Source organism: Crassostrea angulata, chromosome 10 (genome assembly GCF_025612915.1).
Source record: "Crassostrea angulata isolate pt1a10 chromosome 10, ASM2561291v2, whole genome shotgun sequence".
Lineage (NCBI taxonomy): Eukaryota > Metazoa > Mollusca > Bivalvia > Ostreida > Ostreidae > Magallana > Magallana angulata.
The window spans coordinates 8,435,001-8,459,050 of record NC_069120.1 but is presented as its reverse complement, the minus strand read 5'-3'; the positions used below and the strand labels follow the sequence as shown (position 1 = coordinate 8,459,050).

Below are 24,050 nucleotides of genomic sequence, written 5' to 3'. Positions count from 1 at the left end.
CTTAAAATTTATCGTAACATTAACTTGATTTTGATTGTTGTAAAAACTGGAATGTCCTCTTTACAACATGTACTAGTCTGAAATATCTGAGGTTTTCCTGGCTTTTTTAATGATTTGGATATTTTTCTTGCCAAGAAAACATCAGAACTGGCGCCATTATGAAAACTGGAAATTTACCAACTCCAACTAGAGGTGGCATTCTCAACACAATTTTAAATACTTGTGAGTTGAATCAAATGTTTTACTCACATCTATTTAATAAAATGACGATATTACTTCTCAATATCACTTTTATGGGTTCTTACATCCCAGACACTATTGAACACATTTTATCGAACTGTTGAGATTTGTTCTCATGCATTTTTTGAAATCTCACAAAACATAGGGTCTACTACAGTTGTTTATCAGTGCAACTATGAAAATATTGAGAAGGATTTTTATTTTAAGCGATATATTGGCGAGTTTTGATATAAATTATCAAAATTGAGCCGTAAATGTCGCTTCTACGTGGAAACAGTGAATTTCAAGTTTTTGTAATGGCACCTGTTCTGACGCTTTTTTGGCAAGTAAAATATCAAAATTGTTAGAAAAAGCCATGAAAAGACAGATATTTTGGACTAAACATCTACATGTATATTAGGGATTTTTTTCCAAGTATTGTTTTCAAAATGTGTATGTTATTACAATTATTATGTTTTTTCCAGATTTTCAATTCTGAATCAACAACAAATGTACTTGATATACTTACAACCATTTAATACCATTAAAAATACAAAATGCTTCATTAGGCTATTAATCTAATCCATTAAAAAATTCTAAACAACCATACCAATTGTATAAAACTATATATGGTATATAAATGGTAGTAATTAATAGATTACTAGAGATTCTAATCTGAAAGATCATCAATTCAAGTTACTCTTTCTTTAAACTCTCAGTAAATCTAAGAAGAGAGACAAAAATTTGAAGTGTTTAGTTTGATAATAAACATCAAATTCTTGTCCTATTACAGTACAATAAAGCAATGTATCACAGACTCAACATTGGATGGAATATTCAGTATGACATTTCAAAGTAATGAGACAAAACAGAGCATGGAAAATAAATAAAATCTCAGATTGCCCTGTATTTCATACACAACACTTATACATATGAGCATGTTTCAAACTACATGTAAGTCTTGTTTCAATCCTTAAAATCAAAAAATACAACATGAACTGAGCACTTTACCATCAAGAGATACACTTCATGTGGTGTACAAGTACTGGTACATGTACATGAATTTCCACATCTAGGGCTACTACCTATAGTAATATCTAAGTTTCGACCACCCATTCTTTCTATAAATGTTAAAAATAGCAGCTAGTCTATGACGATTATTGAGAAATTGATGCCACAGGGTTATCTCAAGCTGGATACATTTATAAAAAAGAATACTGAGGACTGTCAGCATTGAGTTTAAGCAATAAATATCATCAAAAAGTATGATGCACAATTCTTGTCATAAAATTGTAATGTTTTGTATTTCTTACCAAGCACTGTTTAAGCTACATGTATAAATGTACTGTACTTACTGAAGTACATGTATCAATAAATACATGTATTCTATAATCTAATGCCCATGTGAAGCCAACATATAAATATATATATATTAACAGTTTTATAAAACTTGTTTTCTATATATTTCCTGGAAGTTATTTTTTGCTCAGCAGTTGCTTCCTCTGTTGTTGTAGAAGGCCCTCCAAGTGATCTGCTCTCTTCTGAGCAGCATTATATTGTTCTCGTAATTGAGTGACCACTTCCTCTTTCTTCACAATTGCTTGTTTTACTCTGGAAAAGAAAAATACAATAGCTTGTTTTACCCTGGAAAAGGTAATAAAAAATACAATTTTATAGCTTGTTTTACCTTGGAAAATGCTTACAGAAAATACATACCAGTATTAAGAGTGTTTTCAACTTAAATTGTCATTAATAAGTACATATAGTGGATCTCCCTACAGTTTATGACAAAAACCTTTTTACATTCAGCATTAAATTCAGACGTCCGCAACAAGATACTGATGTGCACAGCTTCTGATGGCCCTCACCTTTTGTGGACTTCCTCCATCTCCTCGTCTTTCTGTTTCCTTACGTCCTCCATTTGCTCCTTGCATCTATCCAGCTCTATCCGATGTCTTGCCTTCATTTCAGACATCTCGTTTTTCACACGCTTATTTTCTTCATCTGTTGCCACCAGTCGGTCAGCAAATTCTTGGCGTATGATATCAGACACTCGATCCCTCTCACGATGCATTTTGTCAGTGAGCTGTAATACAGAGATTACCAGGTATACAGTGGACTCGATTCTTTTGTGGATAAATGTACACTCACTTAACAGCTCTGAGAGCATGTTGACCACTTACCTCCTGTAGGTTGTCAATCTCCTGGTCTTTCTGATTCAGCTTGACTAATAGACACTCATTTTCACCACTCACTTCAGTTAGCCTAGCCTGTTGATTGAAAACACAATATTATCAGCACTAAAGGGAAAACAATAACCATTCCAAACTTGTTTAAATATGATAATACAGCTCCTTGCCTTCATTTCATTGTATTTCTCAAGTGCTTGCTGCTCCGATCTTTCTAGGTCTCTCATCTCCATCTCATACTTTTCTCGTATTCTCCTATAATATGAATTTTTAAGGGTATTAGTATGTAAATATATAGTACATAAATTTAAGAAAAGAATCATTTGTGTTTACTGTAGACTGAATATTAATTTTGCAATACATGTATAAGCAATTACTGTAACTAGCAACAAAGGAGTCGCAAGGTAAGACATGCTCCCTGGTACTGAAATTATGTACATGTAGATTTTTGTTGTTATTTACTACACTACTTTTTCAATGTTTTATGGAATACCCTTTGCAAAATAATTCATATAAAAGCTCACACATAAAACAAACCTAATTCTGTGCTCTGCTGCCTTTTCAGTCTCCTCACGACTAGCAGTAGCATCCTCCTCGAGTCTCGAGATCACTAGCTCAATCTCCTTGTCTCGATCTCGACGCACCTGGTCCTTCAGCTCCCTCTCTTTCTGTAACATCCAAGTCTCTTGCTTCTTCATATAATTCTCTTCCCATGATGCTTTCTCAACAGCCAGTCTTTCTTTTAACTTTCGAATCTCAATCTGAAATTCAATACATAACATACTTAATAAAATTTGAAAAATAAAAAAAAAATTGAAAATCAGCTGTACACAATACATGTAATTTAACAACTGTAAATAATCTGTTTCAGAGACCCATTGTTTCATCATATGAGATCAATATTTTAAATAAAAGTTAATCAAGAAAATATGGATACATAGTAAAATATATTAAAGAAATCGTGTACATTATGTCTGTTTTCCTGCTCTTCTCGGGCTTTCTCGAATTCGGATTTCATGGCTGCAAGGGCCAGGGCATGGCTGTCCTCGAGCTGTCTCTGGAGCTTATCAAGCTCTGTCCGCTGCCGAGATGCTTGCTGAGCAACACGCTCTTTTTCTTCCTGGACTTCCTGGTACAAACGACGCCTCTGCTGCTGGTATGCCTCCTCCTCATTCTGTAACTCCTTCTCATACCTGTAGAATACCATGGGCAATTAGTAAAATATACATAGAAATTATGAAATTTACATTTCTTTTTTTAAAGAACATAAACAAATACGGGGGAAAAACATCCCTATGGTTATTCATATATACTATAGGAACTTTGTATCATTATGGAAGAAATACAAGTATTAAAATCAAAGTACTGAAGTACTGACGGGAGTTGATTTTATTGATTATCATTTATTCAAAATCAACGATATGTGAATTTGCATGGCAAGTAGTATCAGTAATCGAAATATTTCTGAGAAATTGTATGGATCCAAGCAAGATTGAACTCTTGTCTTGTTCAACCAAATGCTCGGCTGTCTCCGTTTATCTCCGACAAGCAAGAGAGACTCTGTTTTGTCGGATATTAATGGAAACAGCCGAGCATCTGGTTGAACGAGACTACATTGAACTCTAGCGTAGGAATACATACGACTTTAAAAAATATCTAAACTGTTTGTACAATTTAAAATCTTATAATTTTTATGGTAAGTATTAATAAATAAGTTTTCGTGAAAAACAATGCTTCAGAATACATAGCATCGAATTTATCGATTATTTTCAAGAACTAAGTGTTGTCAGAGGAATTGATTTGTGCTTAGGTCCAAACACTGTTTCACTTTCGCTTTGCCCGAGTAAGTGCATAGGAGATCAAGTTGATTAAAATCAACTCCCAATCATTTGAATTTATGATTATCTGACAAGCATAGAATTGATGTGCATAACCATTTTAAACATATTTTTCTCATTGAAATAAAATATCAATGAAACTTTTTAACATGAACATCTCAGTGATAAAAACATCTCAGTGATAGTTAAAAAGTACTTTAATTTTCTCCTATAATGTGCCTAAATATTCTTTAAACTTCATCACATTTCACTTCTATCTGTGTACCTCTGCTTTGCTAGTTCTCTTTCTCGGGCACAAGCAGCCTCCTTTTCCTTGGCCAGCTGGTCACGGAGCTCCTCTGTCATTCTGACGTACCGCTGGGCCGCTCTCTCATCTGATTCCAGAATCTCTGCTTCATGGATCTGCTTAATCTTCTTGATTTCATTTTTATGCTTTGCTATCAACCTTTGTATTTCTGGTTCTAAACCCTGCACTGTCATTTCCTGTAAATAAAAGAATAATTTTAAGGCAAAATTCAATTTACATCATAAATAATGATAATAACTGCCTCTGCAAACTAGGATACTAGAACACTTGCATTAATAGTATAAATAGTTTAATACCACTTCAATCTATGTATTTATATAAGAATTAATGAAATTCACAGAAATGTCTAAGCATCTGCATATAAGTACATGTAAATAATGTATCACCTTGATCTTCTTAGTTTTGTCCTGGATCCATCTTTCTCGCCTCAACTTTTCTGCTGCTTCATGCATATCTTTGATCTTCTGAATATCTATTGCATGCCTAAGGGGGATAATTCATATATTATGTACGTGTCTTTTTTATGTGCATGATAAACTATTTGAAATAATTTATTCCATACGTGGGTTCAAATATAGATCACACAGGTAATAGCTGTCACTTGCTATAGGAAAAACCTTGAAATTTTTCGTATATTTTTTATACTTAAGGTACCAGCCTAATGTTGTACAAACTGCCTATTTTCACAGGAGTTTTCTAAATGTATAATGCATCTTTTGTCTTTTCCAAAAGTTTGTGCATGGTTAGGCTGACAGTAAACAAAGGCTCTGAAATGAATTCCAGTCCTCAATTAAGTACTAGTAAATAAGATAACGAATGTTTGCCAACCCGTACTATGTTGTAAAGCTTTGTGCTTTTTATATACACAAAATTCAGCGCTAAAACTTGTTGATTCATATGGTTTAAATACCAGTAGATGATGTGAGATAAAAAAAATATGCTTAATTTGAATCTTCATTTTATTCACTTTTGAGCGGGGCCCATAATTGCACTTGTTCTTTGTTAACAATTCATCCGCCTTAAAATCAAAACATGGTATGTGTTCTCACTTTTCATCCATAGTCTTTATTTTATCTTGGTATTTCTTATCCACCGTCTTCAGTTCCTTGACCAACATTTCACATTTTTCACTCAGGTTCTTCTTGTCATCAATCAACTAAAAGTCAACCAAATCAAACAATACTTGTTTAAAACCTTTACAAAAATCTGTTAGCTTTTACTACTGATGATGACATATCAACAATAATTGTTTAGTAATAAAGAGATAAATGAAATAGAGAGATAAAAAAACCGTATTTACCTGATCTATAAATGATAAATGCCTTTTGATTGTTTCCTCATATTCATCTTTTTGTACATCAAGCCGTTTCTTCATTTCTTTCTCAGTCTCTCTCGCATGCCTTATAGTTAATTCTCTTTGCTGATTCTACAAATAGAGTCAACATTCATGTACCTCAAAAATCAGGCTCAATCTAAATCAAATGTTTCATTTGTACAAATTAGAATAGACTAGTATTGTTGATGTTGGAATACCTGTATACATTTCACAAATTTGATTTTTGATCTGCGCAAATAAGTTTTCAAAAGTAAGACTTCACAATTTACTTTGGTAACGATAACCTGGTTAGTTGGTGATGACTTATTTCAACTGAGATTATGTAGATGATCATAGACAAATATAAGAGACCCTGAAAGATACCCCGAAGTACTAGATTACCGTGGTATATAAAGAAATATTCTGGACAGGGTGTTTGCAAAGTTTTCCCACACGCAATAAATGGTGATTTTATAATACATTACACTGTAATACGTGTAATATCTTTTCTAGCTTCTCTTTGGTAAATTCCATAAACCATGATTGTCACAATGAAAACTGAAAGTACCATTCAGCAAGAATTTTACAAAAATAATTTTGACATTAATGTGGCAAAGGTTACTGTAAACGTATTATATTTTGCGTATATACGATAATTGGCAGAAGTTTGTTTTTTAAGAAGTTGGCGTAGATTTAAATTAGCATATTCCTGCATGCGACTATTCTTAAACATATATGCATGACATTTGGCAATGCACTTAATTTAGCGGAAGCTGCATTCTGCCAAAAGTGCTAAATAGAAAACACAGCCAAATGTAGTATGTTTACAGTATGTTGCCATTGCAGTAATTGTCAATGGCAGTGGGTGGCAACTGATTTGATAGACAGTGGTGGGTACTGACCAGTGCCTTCTGTAACATAGTGATGGTCCTTCTCTTCTCCTCTAGCTCCAGCCTCTGAGACAGGACGGTACTCGTCACCTCATTGGCCGTGGCCTGGGCGTTCTCCAGCTCTGCTAACTCATCCACGGACGGGACCAGGGGAGGGGGGATCTCGTAATCCTGAGATGCCTTGCTTAGTTCCTACATAAGCAGAATGTTACCTCTGTTGAATTGGTTAACTGGTTTGTAAGAATACTCTGTTTTCTGCTTTCAGAAAGTATTATACTGAGTAATTCATGTGCTTGATTTCCATAAAGTTTTATTAACAATATCCTCATACATGTAAATCATTCATCAATTAAAATAAGCCTTGTCAAGCAATCAAACCTACAAATATTTGTAAATATCAGGATTAAAATGTGGAATAAAACAAAAAACACAAACATTGCTGAAACGTATCTAATTGTTAAGCACAAGTACCTGATCTACAGCACTCAGTCTGTCTGACACCTGAACTTCATCCAGGAAAGACATGATGCTGCGGAGCTTGTCATCGGACAGTAAATTCTCCCTCTGGCCCCGCCCCTCCCTGGACTGACCAAGTTCCTGCAGCCTATCCGATGTCAGCTGATTGCTGTTCTCCAGCTCCTTGTCGATCTCATCCACTGCTCATATCAAATGACATAGAATTCTCTTTTTATCAATGACATCTAATAGGTTGTTTTATACTCATGATATATATATATAGATATTGAACGCATTTAAATACTTATAAAAAATACACGTCTTTGACCAATCCCAGATTTTTTTGCTTAAATATAACATTCAAATACTACAATTATGTCCTTTAATTGTAAATAATTTGCAAGTAGATGTACCGTATATGTACAGTTCATGTAAACAAGACTGCCTGACATGGGCATGGTATGTGTTGTGTTTAAATAATACAAGTTATTGTCATAAATGAGTGAGACGCAATGTCATACATACATTTCGTACTGATTTGTATATGCATACAGTGGAAATAAATTCTTACACCAGGCATTTTTCTTCTCTGGTTTTGGAGACTCTAAGTGTTCGTCTTCCTCCAACTTTTTCAGGGTTTCCAGTAAGTCGTTGAGGGTTGACTTTGTCCCAGCTTCACTGCCAGGAACTGGATCTCGTCTGCTGTCCAACTGCTGAACATTGCTGACAGACTAAAACAGCATCAAACAAAATATTGTTCTTTACCCATTTTCTAGAAACCATGATTAAGTTGATTAAGTTTCAAAAAAATCTCACAGATTGATCAGATCATCTCACCTCAAATTCTGAGTCTGTCTGGTCGCCTTTCAGCGTGCTCACTGATCTGGCACTGGACTGAGCTGACTGAGAACTCTGGGGTATGGAGCGTGAGGTTGAGGGAGGTTCGGAGACTGCATCATCCTTCTCCTTGTTGCTGACTTTCTTGTTTCTGTCTGGTTTCTTTTTGCCCAGGTTTGTTTTGTAAGGTGTCTTGGTGATCTTACCACTGGCCTGTAAGTAGGCAACTTCTTCCTCAGCCTTGCGTTTTACTTCATCTCTTCTCTCTTCTCGCTTTTTGTGCAAATCCTGAAAATAAAGATGTGCAATGTGTAAAAACAATGTAACAGAGATATGTTGCATGAAAAACATTAAAAGTTCTCAAAAGTGTTTGTATGTACATGTAAGTTCTAAGTAAGAAATAATGTTATGTAATGTGGGCTTTACATGTAACATGTACATGTATCTCATGCTTGAAAAAAAATTTGGTATATTATATTAGTAACTTCATCTAAAGGGTCTAATCACATCGAGTTGCCAGGCATGGATCATCAGATCAAATGAGACGCAAAGCATCAAGTATAATCTGATGATCCGCACCTGGCCACGAGATTTGATCCAGCTCTTTGGATCAAGTTACTGTTACAATGATAAATTTATTATATACCCTCGTCCATTACAAAGTTTAAATTACAAAACTATCTTTTTAAAATCAATTAAATGACATTTACTTTTACATCTAAGCTTTTTAAACAAACTATTATAAAATGCACTAAAATACAAATGGTATTTAATCAGAGTGGTGAAATGGAATCAGACACCCACAGTGTGGAATCCAAAAAATCAGACCACACTCTGTAAAATTGACAGTATGAAGAAGGGAAAATTGATGGGTATATAATAAATTATAATACAATAACACTTTACTTTCTATCATCTCATGACATACCTGGATGGCTTGCAGCCTTGCCTGCCTGGCTCTCTCCTCTCGTGTTTTTTTCCTCTCTTCAGCCTTCACCTTGGCTGCTTCCTCCTCTGAGAGCAATGATAAGTCCAGCTTACTGTGGCTCTCCTGTACCTCTTGTCTCTTCTGCTGCATCAAGCGTTTGAGTGCAGCTGCACCAGCCCTCTGCCTGGCACTATTCTCAGAGCCAGGGCTACTATCTTGTCTATGTTTGCGATACCATCGCTGGATTTTGGTGGCAGCAGAATTCAGAGTTTGTATGTAGTCTTCGGCGATGTTTCTGCCTACTGAGCTATGTGAATTGTTGGCACCACCATTTATTTGTCTGTCATTCACTTGGTTTACAGGCATTTTATGTTTAATGTTCTGGTAAGAATTTTCTATTGATGTAAATGAAGTTCTAGGAGATTTCCCTTTCATCACCATGTTATTTGCAATTCCAGTAGATGACTGCACAAAATTATTAGCACCTTTTGCAGTCCTTGTAACAGTGTCTGATTTAGAACTGGTAACTTTTTTGTTGTGAAGATCGGTCACATCATCACTAAAGTCCTTTTTCCCAGTGGGAGTCTTAATTCTCACCAAGGCATCAAGATTTCCTAAAATGTCATTTGGAGAGGGAGATTTTTGCTTCTGTGCATGAAGCTGCTGTAATGCTTGAATTTTACTGTAGCTTGATGATAAAATATCCTCATCAGATTCATCATCCGTGCTGCGATATGATCGAGGCTGGAATACATTTTGTGCAGGACTAGGAGATACACTACCCTCACCATTCATTCCACTATCTGAGGGAGACTTTTTAGGCTGAAAAAAAAATTATGACAAATGCAATTCTTTTTTTATGGGATCAAAAATTTAAGACATTCTTTCAATCTTAAATGACATTTATTTGACTAATACAACTGATAATTGATTATTCTGGTTTGACATTAATCATGTTCTGAAAATTGAACTTACAGGTTGCTGCCATAGGACTTTGACAGCATTGGGTCCAGGCTTTTTGGATTTCGTTGCTGGTGTTTTTATCTTGGGCTGAATTGAGCTCTCAAACAAAGCCAAGAAATCATCCCTATGACACAAAAAAATAAACAGGTGAGATCAAATTACATGTTCATTATCAGTTTAGATACACATGTCAAAAGCTTGAAACGAAGATGTTCACTATCAAAGACAGCCACTAAGCATACTAGTTTAAATTTGCAAATTCAAGGAGAAAATTTTTATTGAAGGTTATAGATTATTGTTTCTTGATCATTTAAGGTATCTCCAGGTAATACATTATAGATTTCATTTTCACATTCTTTACTTTCTTTACAAACCACAGGTTTATTGTGTTGAAACGAACATGGTGCTTATCTCCATATTGTGCACAGCAGTCATATTTACCCAGGTGATTTTCCTTTTGGTGTGCCTTTTTTACTTGATATTGATAGGTCACTTCTCTGGCTTATATTTCCCTGACCTATAGAAGACATGATAAAATTGGATTGATAATTACAGTTTAAATTTACAAAATACATAAAAATATCATTTAATATTTTTTAAGCTTTAATATTTTTGTTGAAAAGTAATCATCACCCAAAAAAATTGCACTTAAGAGAATCTTGTAATGTATCATAAAGACTAGAGTTACCTTGGAAAGAATTCCTCTTAACACCGCTGGATTTGGCTCCATCCTAAAAGAATAAATTCATGATAATCATTTAAGAAAATATTTCCTGGAATGTTCATATATATCTTATCATCAAGTATCAACATCTTTCTTTTTGTTCAAATCTAAAAGCAAAATATAGCATTTTGAATATAGAAGTATTAATGTAAGTATGATTTGACTTACTCCTTGTGATGTTTTAGGACCTGCAGCAGAACTAGGGCGGTTCAGCTGTCTTGCAGATGAGGATTTTTTCAGAGATGATCTTGTTGATATCTGAGAGCCAGTAAGGCTCAAATCATCTCCATGACTTCTGGCAGACATACTGCAATAATCATTAAACCAAATCTCATTACTTTTAAGACTTAAATTGCTTTGTAAAATGCTAAGAATATTGATTATTATCCATCATTTGGTAAAAAAAAAAATCTTTCAAAAAACTGGAGAGAGATATGAGTTAGGAAAGAAAAGACTGACTACAGATCAAATTTAAAAAAAAGCATTCATGTAATCCTGATTGAAAGAAAAGTGTGAGTCTTTGTAAGGGGGGGGGGGGGGTGTTGTGTTACATTGAATCAGCACAAATTAACTCTCTGGATCAACACTGCTTCAGGATCTCAGTTAAAAGGTCATTGGAAGGGGGGGGGGGGTAATAAAAAATTGTTATACACAAGTTATATACTTGAAATCATTTTATCTCAATGGTAACTGAAAATACTGTGCTTGTTTTTAAGAAATTTACCAGTATTTACAGAGCTTCTTCGTTGTGTTAATCACCAGAACTTCAAGTTTCATAACTGATGGCAAAACAGACTAATGAAGATAATTCTTAAAAAGCTTCTTTGATCAAGAAAGTAATGATCGAGTTATATTTGAAGCCCTGTTTAGAACGAAGCAATGTAGTCTTACATAAATGGGTGGGTAAAAATTTTCACAAGATGAAAACTTGTTTCAAAAAATAAAATTCTGTTAAATGAAGAATGCACCTATGGATGAGGGGTTGGACACGAGAAGAAACCCCTGTCTTGCAAAAAATGAGGAAAAAGTGCAGAATGTAAACAATCAATCTCATGATATTGATAAGCAGAAAATGATAGAGAACAGAAAAATGCTTGCCGACAAAAATTATGAAATATGTAAGTGATTCAACGTGATTTCGAGTTTGACTCACTTTCATGAAGTTCTATGGAACTTTGTATGCATGATATAAGCCAACCTAAACTCAAAAGACTTGTCAAACGAATCGGAAATCGGCATGTTTCTAACACATGCGTAAACAAACTGTCCCACAATTCTCTCTAGTACTTCCAAAAATAGTTCGAATATATTATTGAGCAAGGTTTGAAAAATAAATAAAACTGGAATACAAGTTTTAAATGATATAAGTCCGATAATTGGTAATCTAAAATATCACCAGTGATAAGAATAAATTTACTCAAGAATTCACGTAATTTGTAAAATATTCAATTAATTATCACGGCGAACTATTTTTTAGGCTTTAGTTTCGAATGGAGTAGTTGTAATACGGTTTTCGAGATAGAGGCCATTTTGGAATATTCAGTGAATTTTTAAGCATAAGTTCGTAGATCACTTTGGTACCTCAAAGCATTGATTTGGTACCAGGTCATAATCGTAGCATGCTTCTATCATCTTTCTACGAATATTTATAGCTATGGCTGATAGGCGGAAGCTACAAGGTGAGGAAACATGCGACTCAAAAATGCCCTTCTTTGATTTTCGCAGTTTTCCTCATTATCTTTTGTTAAGAAGCATCTTTTGATGCAGAGTGTTTCAATGGTGTCCACAATCTGTGGATGCTAATATGCACTGTGTGTTAAGAAGAACGTGAAATATCAAACACACATCATGATCATTGTTGAAATTTAGAGCGCATTTGAAATCGCTGTGCATTTAATAAGTGGTCGAAATACAGGTGTATGCATTTGATTATTAAGATCAGCTGATTGCAAATTATGAACAGTGTTCTTAATAGTTGTTCTGTGTTGCTGACATCTTACTCACAATATGTTAAAATTTGTATAAATAAGCTTTAATTTTGTTTAACAAAAAAATTTTTACATAGAGATGTCTAATTGATTCTAGATTTAGTAACGAAATTATTGCACACTGACTATAACTTAGTGTTTTGGATTCAAATGCAAAGAAGGGCATCTATCTAATAATACTATAATACTTTGTTAATGTTCTAATGGCGTTGTTATTATGCAAAGTCTGTTTGTATATCAATTTAAGTAAAGTCCTGTTAGAACAATTGTTTCCTAGAAATGGTATGTGTTCAAAGAATATTCTTAACATCAAATTATCCTAAGAAGTTACGGTTCTATTCATATATTTATATACAGGTAAGGTAATTAAATTATTACGTAAATGGCAAATGCATGGCATCTTAAATGCACCTAAAGAAATAACCCTTACACGCAAATAACCCTTACCAGCAAAATTCAATCGTATTTGTTTGAAAAGAAGAAGAATAATTGAGTTGGGTACAAATTAATTATTTAAAGAAGATGCGATTGATTCTTGCAAAGTACCTTTTCTCACCAGTGCATTGTAACATCATTTTATGTGTTTATATAATGACGTAACAATGCACTGGAGAGAATAGTCCTTGGCAAAAATTGGTTGTATGCCAGCATACCTGTTGGAATATGTTTGGTTTATTAATAATTGATTGTCCTAAAGTATCCCATGCCAAAATTCTGTAAGATTTAGTGTAATATTCTAAATTCATTATTACCAGTGGTGAATTTTTTTTTATTCTGGGTGTTAATTCATATTGAATAGATAAACAAGTTTCTGATAAGCATAGCCGATTCAGAATATAAAAGTTGCAAGATTTCTATGCTGAATATTGTAGATATTTACCTTAATTATGATCGCCATGCCCTGGATGAGGCATAAGGTTGTAGAATTAACAAAGATAAAAGAATGAAACTTAAAAACACAAATAGCATGGATGTACATGTAATTTTAATAACTTTATTCCTTCAGGTGAAATTGACAGATGCCTTAAAAAAGTACAAGAGGGAGTAGAATCCTTTGAAGACATCTGGCAAAAGGTAAATAAAATATTTTTTTTTCATGTATTGTGTATTATGGTATTATATTGGTTACATTAATTGACAAATTTATATTTGGTTACAAACTTTTATATAAAAAAGATTGTGAAATATTTAAGTTTTTTAAAGCCCCCTCCCAATTAAAGCTATGCATAAAGCTTTAGAAATTTGATAAAAGGTAGATTAAATCAATATTTGATTTAAGGATATAAGAATAAATGTCTGATTGCTGTCATTGTAAAGATAAAATATTTTGATGATATAACTTCACAAAAGTTACACATTTAAGCAAAAAATATTGGTTATTTTTTATCATTTAATTCAAAAGAATACATTGATGGATTAACTTTGTGAACGAAATCTGTATTGATGATTCGCAGGTGCATAATGCAGCAAACACAAATCAAAAAGAAAAATATGAAGCAGATCTCAAAAGAGAGATTAAAAAACTGCAGGTATGCAAGACCCAACTAGTTAATCTGTATATGACTTGTTTTTGCTTATAATGTTTAGCACAAAGAAAATAAATGACATGTTTTTAAAGTGTTTGTAATCATTAAGAAAAATGTACAGACCATTTTTAGGTATTCCAATTAATAAGATTACAATTTTAAACTGAATTTGTTTTCATTTCAAAAGGCTTGTAGTTTTACAATTGTACATGTTATATCTGTAGCGTCTACGTGACCAGATCAAAACGTGGTGTGCTAGCAGTGACATCAAAGACAAAAGATGTCTGGTTGAGAACAGGAAACTCATTGAGACGGTATGGATGAAGATTTTTTTGGTCGTGTGATTGTTAATTTAGCTGCATTCTTGTATTTGAAACATTCAAGTTTCATGCAGTGTTTTACCCAGAAAATTTTTGATGCGGGGGGGGGGGGGGGGGGGGGGGGGGGGGGGGGGTTGGTTTGTGGTGTGGCCTAAAAAAACCCAGCCAGTGCAAAATTGTAATGATAGTATAACTGTTTGATGAAATGTACTACATGTTAAGTACTCTAATTGGTGCATTCTCATGAAGTCTACATTAACAAGTAATATTTCATTTTATTTGTAGTTCTTAATTATATTTAGTCAATTTAGTCATAATTTTTCCGGGGGGGGGGGGGTCCTAACAAAACTAATAGCATTTTTCTCGAAATCAAATTTTTCAAGAGGCTGACCTTTACCAGAAATATAGATTTACAAGGCAGTTCAACACCTTCTGTCCCATTCTTTTTCCTATATATAGAGGAGGTTACTTTTTTGCACGTACAGTAAACTTGATTTAACTTATTTTGGCCACTTTATATTTTTTGTTTGAATTGGGGGTTTAAAAAAAGCGTTTTATAATAAAACAAAAGTGATCACATCTGTATTTATACCTTTATTACCGATTAATATACTCAGGTTTAATATATCTCAATCATAAGCCAAGTCCTTTAAGTGTTTACCACATGTGCCCCCTTGCTGAGATCGATGTTGAAGTTAGTGATGCTCTCTGCAGCTGCAAGTGTTTTATTGAAGATTGAATGGAGAAAGAACATTTTATACTATTAATTACTGAGAAGATGTGAACTAAAAGTACAAATAATCTTTACTTTAAAATAAGCATGCATAGTGGGAAGCATGGTGGCACTGTGTGATGCATGGCAGGGGATCTCCAATGCATGTACTGCTATGTAAAACAGCCTGGGAAAACACTGTTATGTGCGAAATAGTCCTACATAAGATTAAACTAGTAATGGGAAAAGCCATCAAAGCAAATTCTTTATTCAACATTTGTGAGCTATTATGGTCAGCATATTTTGTTTGTTTTTGACAGCAAATGGAAAGATTCAAAGTGGTTGAAAGAGAAACCAAAACTAAGGCATACTCGAAGGAGGGACTTGGGGCTGCTGCAAAACTAAACCCTGCAGCTAAGGAGAAGTCAGAGATGACCAACTGGCTCTCGGTAGGTTATGACTGGGACAGTCTCTGTACATCTTGGGCATCTTAGAATCTTTTTAACCACATTTACGATAAATAATTGATCTAATTTTATTTCCAGCAAACCATTGACAATTTGAATATTCAGTTAGATCAGTTTGAAAGTCATGTGGAAAAGTTAACATCAAAGAAGAAAAAGATGGACAAAGACGTATGTATAGAAAATAATATTGGAACTGAAGTCACTTAGATGTAACGACTACTAGCTCTATTTCAATTGTATTCAATTTTGTAGAAACAAGATCGACTCGAGGAACTTAAAGGGCATATGGAAAGGCATAAATACCATCTAAAGCAGTTAGAGACCATTCTTCGAATGGTAGACAATGATGCTATTCCTCTGGATCAGGTTAGCTATCAAAAGGTCAATTTAGAAACAACCTTGCAACCAGTCTTTGAATTTAAGTGGTTTACAGATTTGAAAGTTTACCCATCTTTTTTATATTTTTATGAAATTTGCTCTCTTAGATTAAGAAGATCAAAGACGATGTCGAGTATTATGTGGATTTTAACCAGGAACCAGATTTTGAAGAAAATGAATTTCTCTATGACGACTTGGATCTGGAGGACCTAGGTAAGATAGTAGTGGAGAGGAGAAACATGGAAGGTGATCTCCAGTAACGTCTGCATAATGTTTATTTTCAACTTTTGGAGGATCAATCTGAAATTTAACACTGAATATCAATTATCAATTATCAAGCTTGTTTGAAGAAAATACATGGATCGAATTACATTTTTACTATTGAAAAAAAAAAACCTCTCAGAAAACACAATAAACTAATTATTCATGAGTTGTGTATACAGTTATGAGAAGAGAGACCCCATATTCATTGAATTGTAGGGGATAATGCATTATTATTTAAAGTTTTTAATATTGAATCAAGTTTAGGATCCTGCCTTGTTGCTTGATAACCAAATTCCTTTTTAAAAAGTAAATTCTGATTGAATATGTTAGTAGGTGCACAGTTGCTTGCATCTTCACCACCGAATGATGACATCAACATGGAGACGTTATCAAGTACTCCAACTTCAACAAATTCAAGTTCACCCTCTCCCAGTCCTAGTCTGAGTTTGAATCATTCCAAAGTGAGTTTAGTTTTCATTTTTAGCTCACCTGAACCGAAGGTTCAAGTGAGCTTTTCTGATCACCCGTTGTCCGTCGTCCGTCCGTCTGTCTGTCTGTCCGTCCGTCTGTAAACTTTTCACATTTTCAACTTCTTCTCAAAAACCACTGGGCCAAATTTAACCAAATTTGGTACAAAGCATCCTTATGGAAAGGGGGTTATAAATTGTAAAAATAAAGGGCACAGCCCTTTTCAAAAGGGAGATAATTGCGAAACAGTAAGTATAGGGTGCATGTCTTTAAAAATCTTCTTCTCAAGAACCACTGCACCAGAAATGCTAATATTTACACAAAAGCTTGTATATATAGTGAAGATTCTAAATTGTAAAAATCGTGACCCTCGGACCAAAACTGGGGCCCCAGGTGGGGTTCAAAGTTTAACATAGAAATACATAGGAAAATGTTTTAAAAATCTTCTTCTCAAGAACCACTGCACCAGAAATGCCAATATTTACACAAAAACTTGTATATATAGTGAAGATTCTAAATTGTAAAAATCATGACCCTCGGACCAAAACTGGGGCCCCAGGCGGGGTTCAAATTTAACATAGATATACCTTAGGAAAATGTTTAAAAAATCTTCTTCTCAAGAACCACTGCACCAGAAATGCCAATATTTACACAAAAGCTTGTATATATAGTGAAGATTCTAAATTGTAACAATCGTGACCCTTGGACCAAAACTGGGGCCCCAGGCGGGGTTCAAAGTTTAACATAGATATACCTTAGGAAAATGTTTAAACAATCTTCTTCTTAAGAACCACTGCACCAGAAATGCCAATATTTACACAAAAGCTTGTATGTATAATGAAGATTCTAAATTGTAGAAATCGTGACCCTCAAATCAAAACTGCAGCCCCAGACGGGGTTCAAAGTTTAACAGAACTACATATGAAAAATGTTTAAAAATTTTCTCCTCAAAAACCACTTCACCAAAAATGCCAATACATACACAAACGGTTGTATATATAGTGAAGATTGTAAAAATCGTGACCCCTGAATAAAAAGTGGGGCTCCAGTAGGGGTTTAGATTTTAACATATATAGGAAAATGTTTTAAAATCTTCTTCTCAAGAACTATAGTGCAACTGTTTGGGATATTACTATGCATACATGTACATCCTTAAATAATGTAGATTCAAAAAATTGTAACTCCCGGACAATTGATGGGCACCAAGAGGGGTTCAAAATTTAAACATTTTAAAAAACATAAAGGAAAAGTTTAAAAATTTTCTTCTCAAGAACTACAATGTTTTAGTTTGTGGAATTTCTATGCCTTCGCTCATGTAGATTCCTAATTGGTAAAATCGTGACCCCCGGACCAATACTGGGGCCCCAAGATGGGGTCAAAGTTTATTATAGAAATATAAAGGTAACGTTAAAATATCTTCTTTTCGAGAACTACAATGCCTCAATTTGTGAGATTACTATCATGCATACAACCTTGGATAATGAAGGTTCGACAGTTTTAAAATAGTGACCCCTGGACTAATACTAGGGACCCAAGATGGGTTTAAAGTTAAATGTAGAAGTACCGGTATATATGGAAAATGTTTAAAAATCTTCTTTTCGAGAACTACAATGCATCAATTTGTCAGATAACTACGTAAGCACCCTCAAATAGTGTAGATTCGAAATTATAAAAGCTGTGACCTCAATCTAATACTGGGGCCCCAAGAGGTGTTCAAAGTTTAGCATAGAAATATAGAGGGAAAATGTTGAAAAATCTTTTTCTAGGGAACTATAATGCTCCAGCTTGTGAGATAACTATGCAAGCATCCTTAAATAATGTAGATTCAAAATAATTAAAACTTTAGCCCTGGACTAATACTGTGGCCCCAAGAGGGGTTCAAAGTTTAACATAGAAAGATATGTTGAAAATGTTTTTAAAAAGTTTTTCTCGAGAACTATAATGCTACAGTTTGTGAGATTATTATGCAAGGATCCTCAAATTGTGTAAACTCTAATGTAGTGGAACCAAGAGTTATCTTTCTTGATGTTCTGTACAGTCTGAGAGTTATTTCTCTTGAAGTGGAACTCTGCTACGTTCAGTTTTTCAGGTTGTGTACGTGCGGTCCTACCGCAGTGCTACACATTTTCATTCCTATGTTACTGTTTATGTTGTTCAAGCCAACCATAAACCTCGGACCATAACTGGGTCCCCAGAAAGGGGTTCAATGTTTAAAATAGAAAAAGCATATGCTACGAAATGTAATGTTACAAGGAACTGCTGTTCAGGTGAGCGATGTGGCCCATGGGCCTCTTGTTTCCAATGAATTTGTGTCATTTAAATAGTCATGACTGCAGTATGTTAAACACTTCATGTATTTACAGGAGAAGTCAGATGATGAGAGGAAAAGACACAAATCACAAAACGATGAAGTGAGTAATTTATAGTTTAGTAATTTTCTTGTACATATATTTTATTAATGCAGATTGAAGTTACTTTTAATTTTTAAGTATTTTTGAAATTCATAGCCAAAATGATCACAATGTTGATTATCTTATATACAATGAATATATTACTTTGCAGAAGTCAATACCTGTGATTTCTTCTCCATCCTCAACAAATTCATCTTCATCATCAGTTCCTCTCAATATCAAAGTTCCATCAACGCCTACAAAGTTATTCCAAGGGTAGGAATTGTGTATTATTGGTTGAAACATTAAATAGGGTTTAAAAAATAAAAATGTAACCTCTAGTTACTTCATTTATTCTCATATTTAAATGGTAACTGTAATAATTTTCAATCTTTAAAACTCTATGGAAAAAAACTGCAATAAATAAGAAAATTAAAGGTGTAAACTTATCTTCAATATGCTCATGGAGGTTTATTTCTTATTTTTTGGGGGTTGGGGGGTTCTTATTGAAGATACACTGACACAAGTTCATGCAAAATTTACCATAAAAATACAAAACTGTATTGCATATTATTCTGCATTATTAAAAATTCCACATTAATGATATATGATGATAATGCATGTAAATATATACTTTATTATAGTGTAACTTGTTTCAAATTGACAGGAATTCCTCAACAATAGAAAGTTCAAATAGCAATCATCGTCCAGATTCCACACCGCCACCCCTGACAGGATTCTCCTCAGTAGCAGCCAGTTCTCAACAAAACAACAATACAGGTCAGTAGTGGGAGTAGAGTACCTTACACAGACAAGGCTGTCCGATAGCAGGCAACAGGATCAGGAAGCAGTCTTATAATTCTATCAATACACTGCCTTATGAAAGTTTTATTATCATAAACAGAATTTGAAATGTTATCTATCAAAATCTTTCTTGCAAGTTGTTAACGTCGAAGTTTCCTAGTCAAATTTTGATGGAAAGGCAATTTATTTGTGATAGAATTTTGACTTGCACATCATGATCCTTGGGCCAGATTTCTGGACTCTAGCAGGGGCAGGAAATGAATACATGCTGAATGATAACATGATCTCTAGCTCCATCTCGCTAGATGTGTGATGCATTAAGGACCTCTGAATCTTGTAGATACATGCATGAATCATTAGAATACACAAAGAGAATTTGAAAATTGTAAGAGAATGTATTGGATACTTGGAAATGAAAATATTGATTTGTCCATTTTAGGTATAACCATTCCAAGGTTACCTGTCAGTTCAACTGTATGGCAGGGGGATAGTTCCCCCATGAAGCTTTCTTACTTAACTGACCGTTTTGTTAAAAGGGGTAAGATGGATGGTCACTGTCCTAACCCCTTATCACTTGCTGGTCTAGATCAGTGATTAAACACTCTGTTGTCCTGCTTGTTGATGAGACAGGGTTGGTCTGGTATCGGTGTTGTGCACAGAGTCCAGGACTTCTATATGTTGGAGTTCAGTCTCTTATTGTTGCATGTTGGGGGTGGTTCATCATATAATCAGAAGAAAGAAAAATTTCCTTACTCGAACCATGTCAAACCTGCTTGTTCACAAGTGTTTTCTCCCAAGATACAAGGAAATAGGTTTCCTTCTTATTGAAGTTTTAGAGGCCTTATTAATGCTGCATTCTGCACTTTAAACACAGCAAAATGAGAGCTCATTCACCTAACATAGCATAAATTATAAAAATTTGCTAGATGTGTGCAGTGCTCATGAAAGAATTATTTTCTAGTTTGTTCATGCAACTAGGGTGCTATGGCAGGCTTTGCATGAGAAAGGAATGCATTAGACATTTCATTGGCATTTGAGGGGTTAAGATATTTATTTTGATTCTCTTTGGAGGGGAAAAATCAATATTGCTTGAAATCATTGCACAAATTTTGCACTAGTTTCATGTAATGCTAACTTTTCAGTGAGAGATTGATATGTATGAACGTCTATTTCAAGCATTATTTTCTAATTAAAAAAAAAAAAAAATGTTATTTTAATAATAAATTTATTGATTTCAAAATTGTGATTTTTCCTTCTTTTATTTCAGATACAAAAAATCAAGTGAATGCAATGGACCACTCGGCTTTAAATAGTAATTTGACAGTGAACAGCAGTATGTCATCCGTGACGCACTCAAATTCAAACTCTGTCTCAGTGACTTCTGTAGGAAATCCCTCTTTAGTGCCAGCCCCATCACCATTGTTTACAAATAATGGAACAACAGTGCCCTATTCAATTTCAATGCCAATGGTTGTATCAAACAGTGTACCAACAAGCAACTCACACACAAGTCAGACAACAAATGGACCCAACTCACTTCCACCCTCAACCGAGGTAGTTATGAATGGACCTTTGAGTGCAGGGGCACCAGGATTAAAGGGGATCAGTAGCATGGATGACAGTGTAAGTGGCTAGATATCTGAACACTCAGAGAATTGTTGACTGTCAGATTTAAAGGAGTTGAAAATCATGTGAAAAGATTGTTTATTTACCCTCTTATGACTTACTGGGGAAAGAAAACCCAACTTAAAGGGTTTTTATAAACTATCTGAGCATAATTTTTAGCTCACTAGGGTTAGAGCTTATGAGCTTTTCTGATCACTTTATGTTTTGTGTCCATTGTTTGTCCTTCTATAAACTTCTTACATTACATAGCTTATATGGACAACAGTGTCTTATATTGATCTCTATTTTAACAATTAAAGAAAAATAGGCATTTAAGAGGGGGCTCAGTTGCTTTGTTTTCCCGCCACCTCCGTTTTAGTTGGTAAATTGTGCTTAATAGGATCAAACTATTAAACGAAATCCACTTGCTCTCAAATTTTTTGTAAAACTTCTTCATAATTGGTTACCTCTATATTGATATCACAATTATTTTTTTTTAATTTTTCCTACATCCATTTATTCTTTCTATTAAAAAAAAACCCTGACAGTAGGTGTAGATTCAGCTGCAGATTTTTTTTTTGTTAGTGCAATTCCCCCTAAACCACTTCAGGGCATTTTATAAATCTGTGTAGGTATCTAGGACACAATGTGTAGATATGCATATTACCAGGAAATTCCAGATTCCTGTATTCTTCTGGAAATTTTGGATCTTAAGAACTTATAAAACAAATTATTTTCTGTTTTGGGGGGTTGATTTTAATCAACTCTCCTATGCAGTTACTCTGGCAAACTGGAAGTGAAACAATGTTTGGACTTGTGGACAACTCATCACTGCTAACAACACTTAGTTCTTGAAAAATAATCGATAAATTTAATGTAAAGTATTCTGAAGCATTGTTTTTCAAGGAAACTTATTTATAAATACCTTGAAAATAGTCAGATTTTAAATGGTACGAACAAATTAGATATTCTTTTATGCTGTATGTAATCTTACGACAGAATTCAGGTTAGTCTTGTTCAACCAGAAGCTATGCTATCTTCGAAATCTCCAACAAGCAGAGCAGAGAGTCTCTCTTGCTTGTAGGAGATTAATGGAGACAGTCGAGTGTTTGTTTGAATGAGACTAGAGATCAATATTGCTTGGGTCCATACAATTTCTCAGATATATTTCGATTACTGATACGTAGTTTAATGGAACTTATTTTATCTTTAAATATTTCCTGGAAATTCTTGTCGGAAAAGTCAGAGAATTCATATTATAAAATATATGCGTAATTCAAATACATATACGAAACTACTTGCCATGCAAAATAACACTGATTTTTAAACAAATAATTAATCGATAAAATCAACTCCCGTCAGTACTTCAGTACTTTGATTAATGTATAACTTGCCATTCAGTATTGGTAGCATTGTCAAGTAACTGGGAAGCTTGGGGTATGTGAGCTTCCTCACTTTTTCTTCATTTCTTTCTACTATTACTGTAGTGCTCAGTCATAATTAGAAGCTTGGCTTTAAAAAAATTTTCCTGAAAATTTTTTGATGAATATTTTTAGAACTGTATATACTCACCTTGCCGTCAGTTTTTAGGATTTGTCAATCGAGTGGTTCTGTATGCTACCAAGCAGGAATCACATTGATATATTGAGGCTATAATGAATTAATAAAACTATTTTTCAACTTTCAATCCTAACTTATCAGTTGGTTAGCAGCAAAACCTTTGAAGTAAACTTAAAAAAAACACAAGCAATTATAGTTGAACAATGCTTCCAAAGGTGTACTGTATATATGATACAGCTTTGCCAAAGATTCCATGATCTACAAAACTTTTTACTTGATGTGGATCAGCTTTGTATTTTGGATGCACCTGAATAAAATATAACCCTTATTTCTTTTTTACTATAATAAAAGACATTGGAGGGGGGGGGGGGGGGGGGGGGGCGGGCATATGTGTTTCAAAAACATTTCTTCAAGATTAAAGTAAAAATTCTCAGTATGATTGTCAATCTGTATCTTTGATTTTCACTATTTGTCGCATTGTGGCTTTTAATTACAGAACTCAGAATCCATGTCTTCATTAAAGTCTATAGCACAGCAAGCAGTGGTCAATGCGGGTCTAGAGAATCAGATACCAACGCCTCCTCCCATGTCAACAGAATCGAGATGTGAGTGTTGGTCAAGTCTCTTGTTTGTTCTTGAATCAAGATAAAACACTCTCATTGCACATGTACATTTACATCCACGTGGTGCGTTCTCTTTTATTTCAAGAGAAAACTGAGGAGCTGTTTGTTGTAAATAATCAGACAAATGACAAAACCAGATCTAATCAGGTTGAAAATGAAAAAAAAAGGAACATAAACAAGATGTGTAGCATATGAACAACAGACCAAATCATTAATAAGCAAATTGTTATCTCCATATTTTAATAGAGTTATTTTGGAGCGCTGAGCATTTTATTGGCA

At 34.1% G+C, this 24,050-nt stretch overlaps 2 protein-coding genes across 6 annotated transcripts in view; one reads left to right on the top strand and one right to left on the bottom strand.

The window, feature by feature from the left end:
• Window positions 1–928: 928 nt before the first annotated feature.
• Window positions 929–11,943, bottom strand: LOC128164434 (centrosomal protein of 131 kDa-like). The gene is made up of 20 exons (XM_052828234.1): window positions 11,820–11,943; window positions 10,835–10,973; window positions 10,631–10,673; window positions 10,384–10,459; window positions 9,955–10,066; window positions 8,980–9,801; window positions 8,052–8,339; window positions 7,786–7,945; window positions 7,230–7,414; window positions 6,771–6,950; window positions 5,854–5,979; window positions 5,603–5,709; window positions 4,940–5,036; window positions 4,512–4,729; window positions 3,376–3,601; window positions 2,946–3,169; window positions 2,579–2,663; window positions 2,403–2,489; window positions 2,088–2,305; window positions 929–1,830 (listed from the first exon to the last, which is right to left on the bottom strand). The coding sequence occupies exons 2-20, from the start codon at window positions 10,970–10,972 to the stop codon at window positions 1,695–1,697; spliced, it is 3,528 nt and encodes a 1,175-aa protein (XP_052684194.1). The 5' UTR covers window position 10,973; window positions 11,820–11,943; the 3' UTR covers window positions 929–1,694.
• Window positions 11,944–12,170: 227 nt separating this feature from the next.
• Window positions 12,171–24,050, top strand: part of LOC128164435 (CCR4-NOT transcription complex subunit 3-like) — a 14,875-nt gene continuing 2,995 nt past the window's right edge. The window contains exons 1-15 of one of the 5 annotated variants that reach the window (XM_052828238.1): window positions 12,171–12,345; window positions 13,661–13,728; window positions 14,109–14,183; window positions 14,405–14,494; window positions 15,533–15,661; window positions 15,758–15,847; window positions 15,932–16,045; window positions 16,165–16,270; window positions 16,655–16,782; window positions 19,153–19,200; window positions 19,352–19,455; window positions 19,847–19,959; window positions 20,423–20,521; window positions 21,251–21,606; window positions 23,645–23,753. In XM_052828238.1, the coding sequence (XP_052684198.1) occupies window positions 12,321–12,345; window positions 13,661–13,728; window positions 14,109–14,183; window positions 14,405–14,494; window positions 15,533–15,661; window positions 15,758–15,847; window positions 15,932–16,045; window positions 16,165–16,270; window positions 16,655–16,782; window positions 19,153–19,200; window positions 19,352–19,455; window positions 19,847–19,959; window positions 20,423–20,521; window positions 21,251–21,606; window positions 23,645–23,753 (1,654 nt within the window). In that variant the 5' untranslated portion in view covers window positions 12,171–12,320. Of the gene's footprint in view, window positions 12,346–13,660; window positions 13,729–14,108; window positions 14,184–14,404; window positions 14,495–15,532; window positions 15,662–15,757; window positions 15,848–15,931; window positions 16,061–16,164; window positions 16,271–16,651; window positions 16,783–19,152; window positions 19,201–19,351; window positions 19,456–19,846; window positions 19,960–20,422; window positions 20,522–21,250; window positions 21,607–23,644; window positions 23,754–24,050 lie in introns of all 5 variants that reach the window. The other 4 variants (XM_052828237.1, XM_052828236.1, XM_052828235.1 and 1 more) reach the window with 4 other exon arrangements.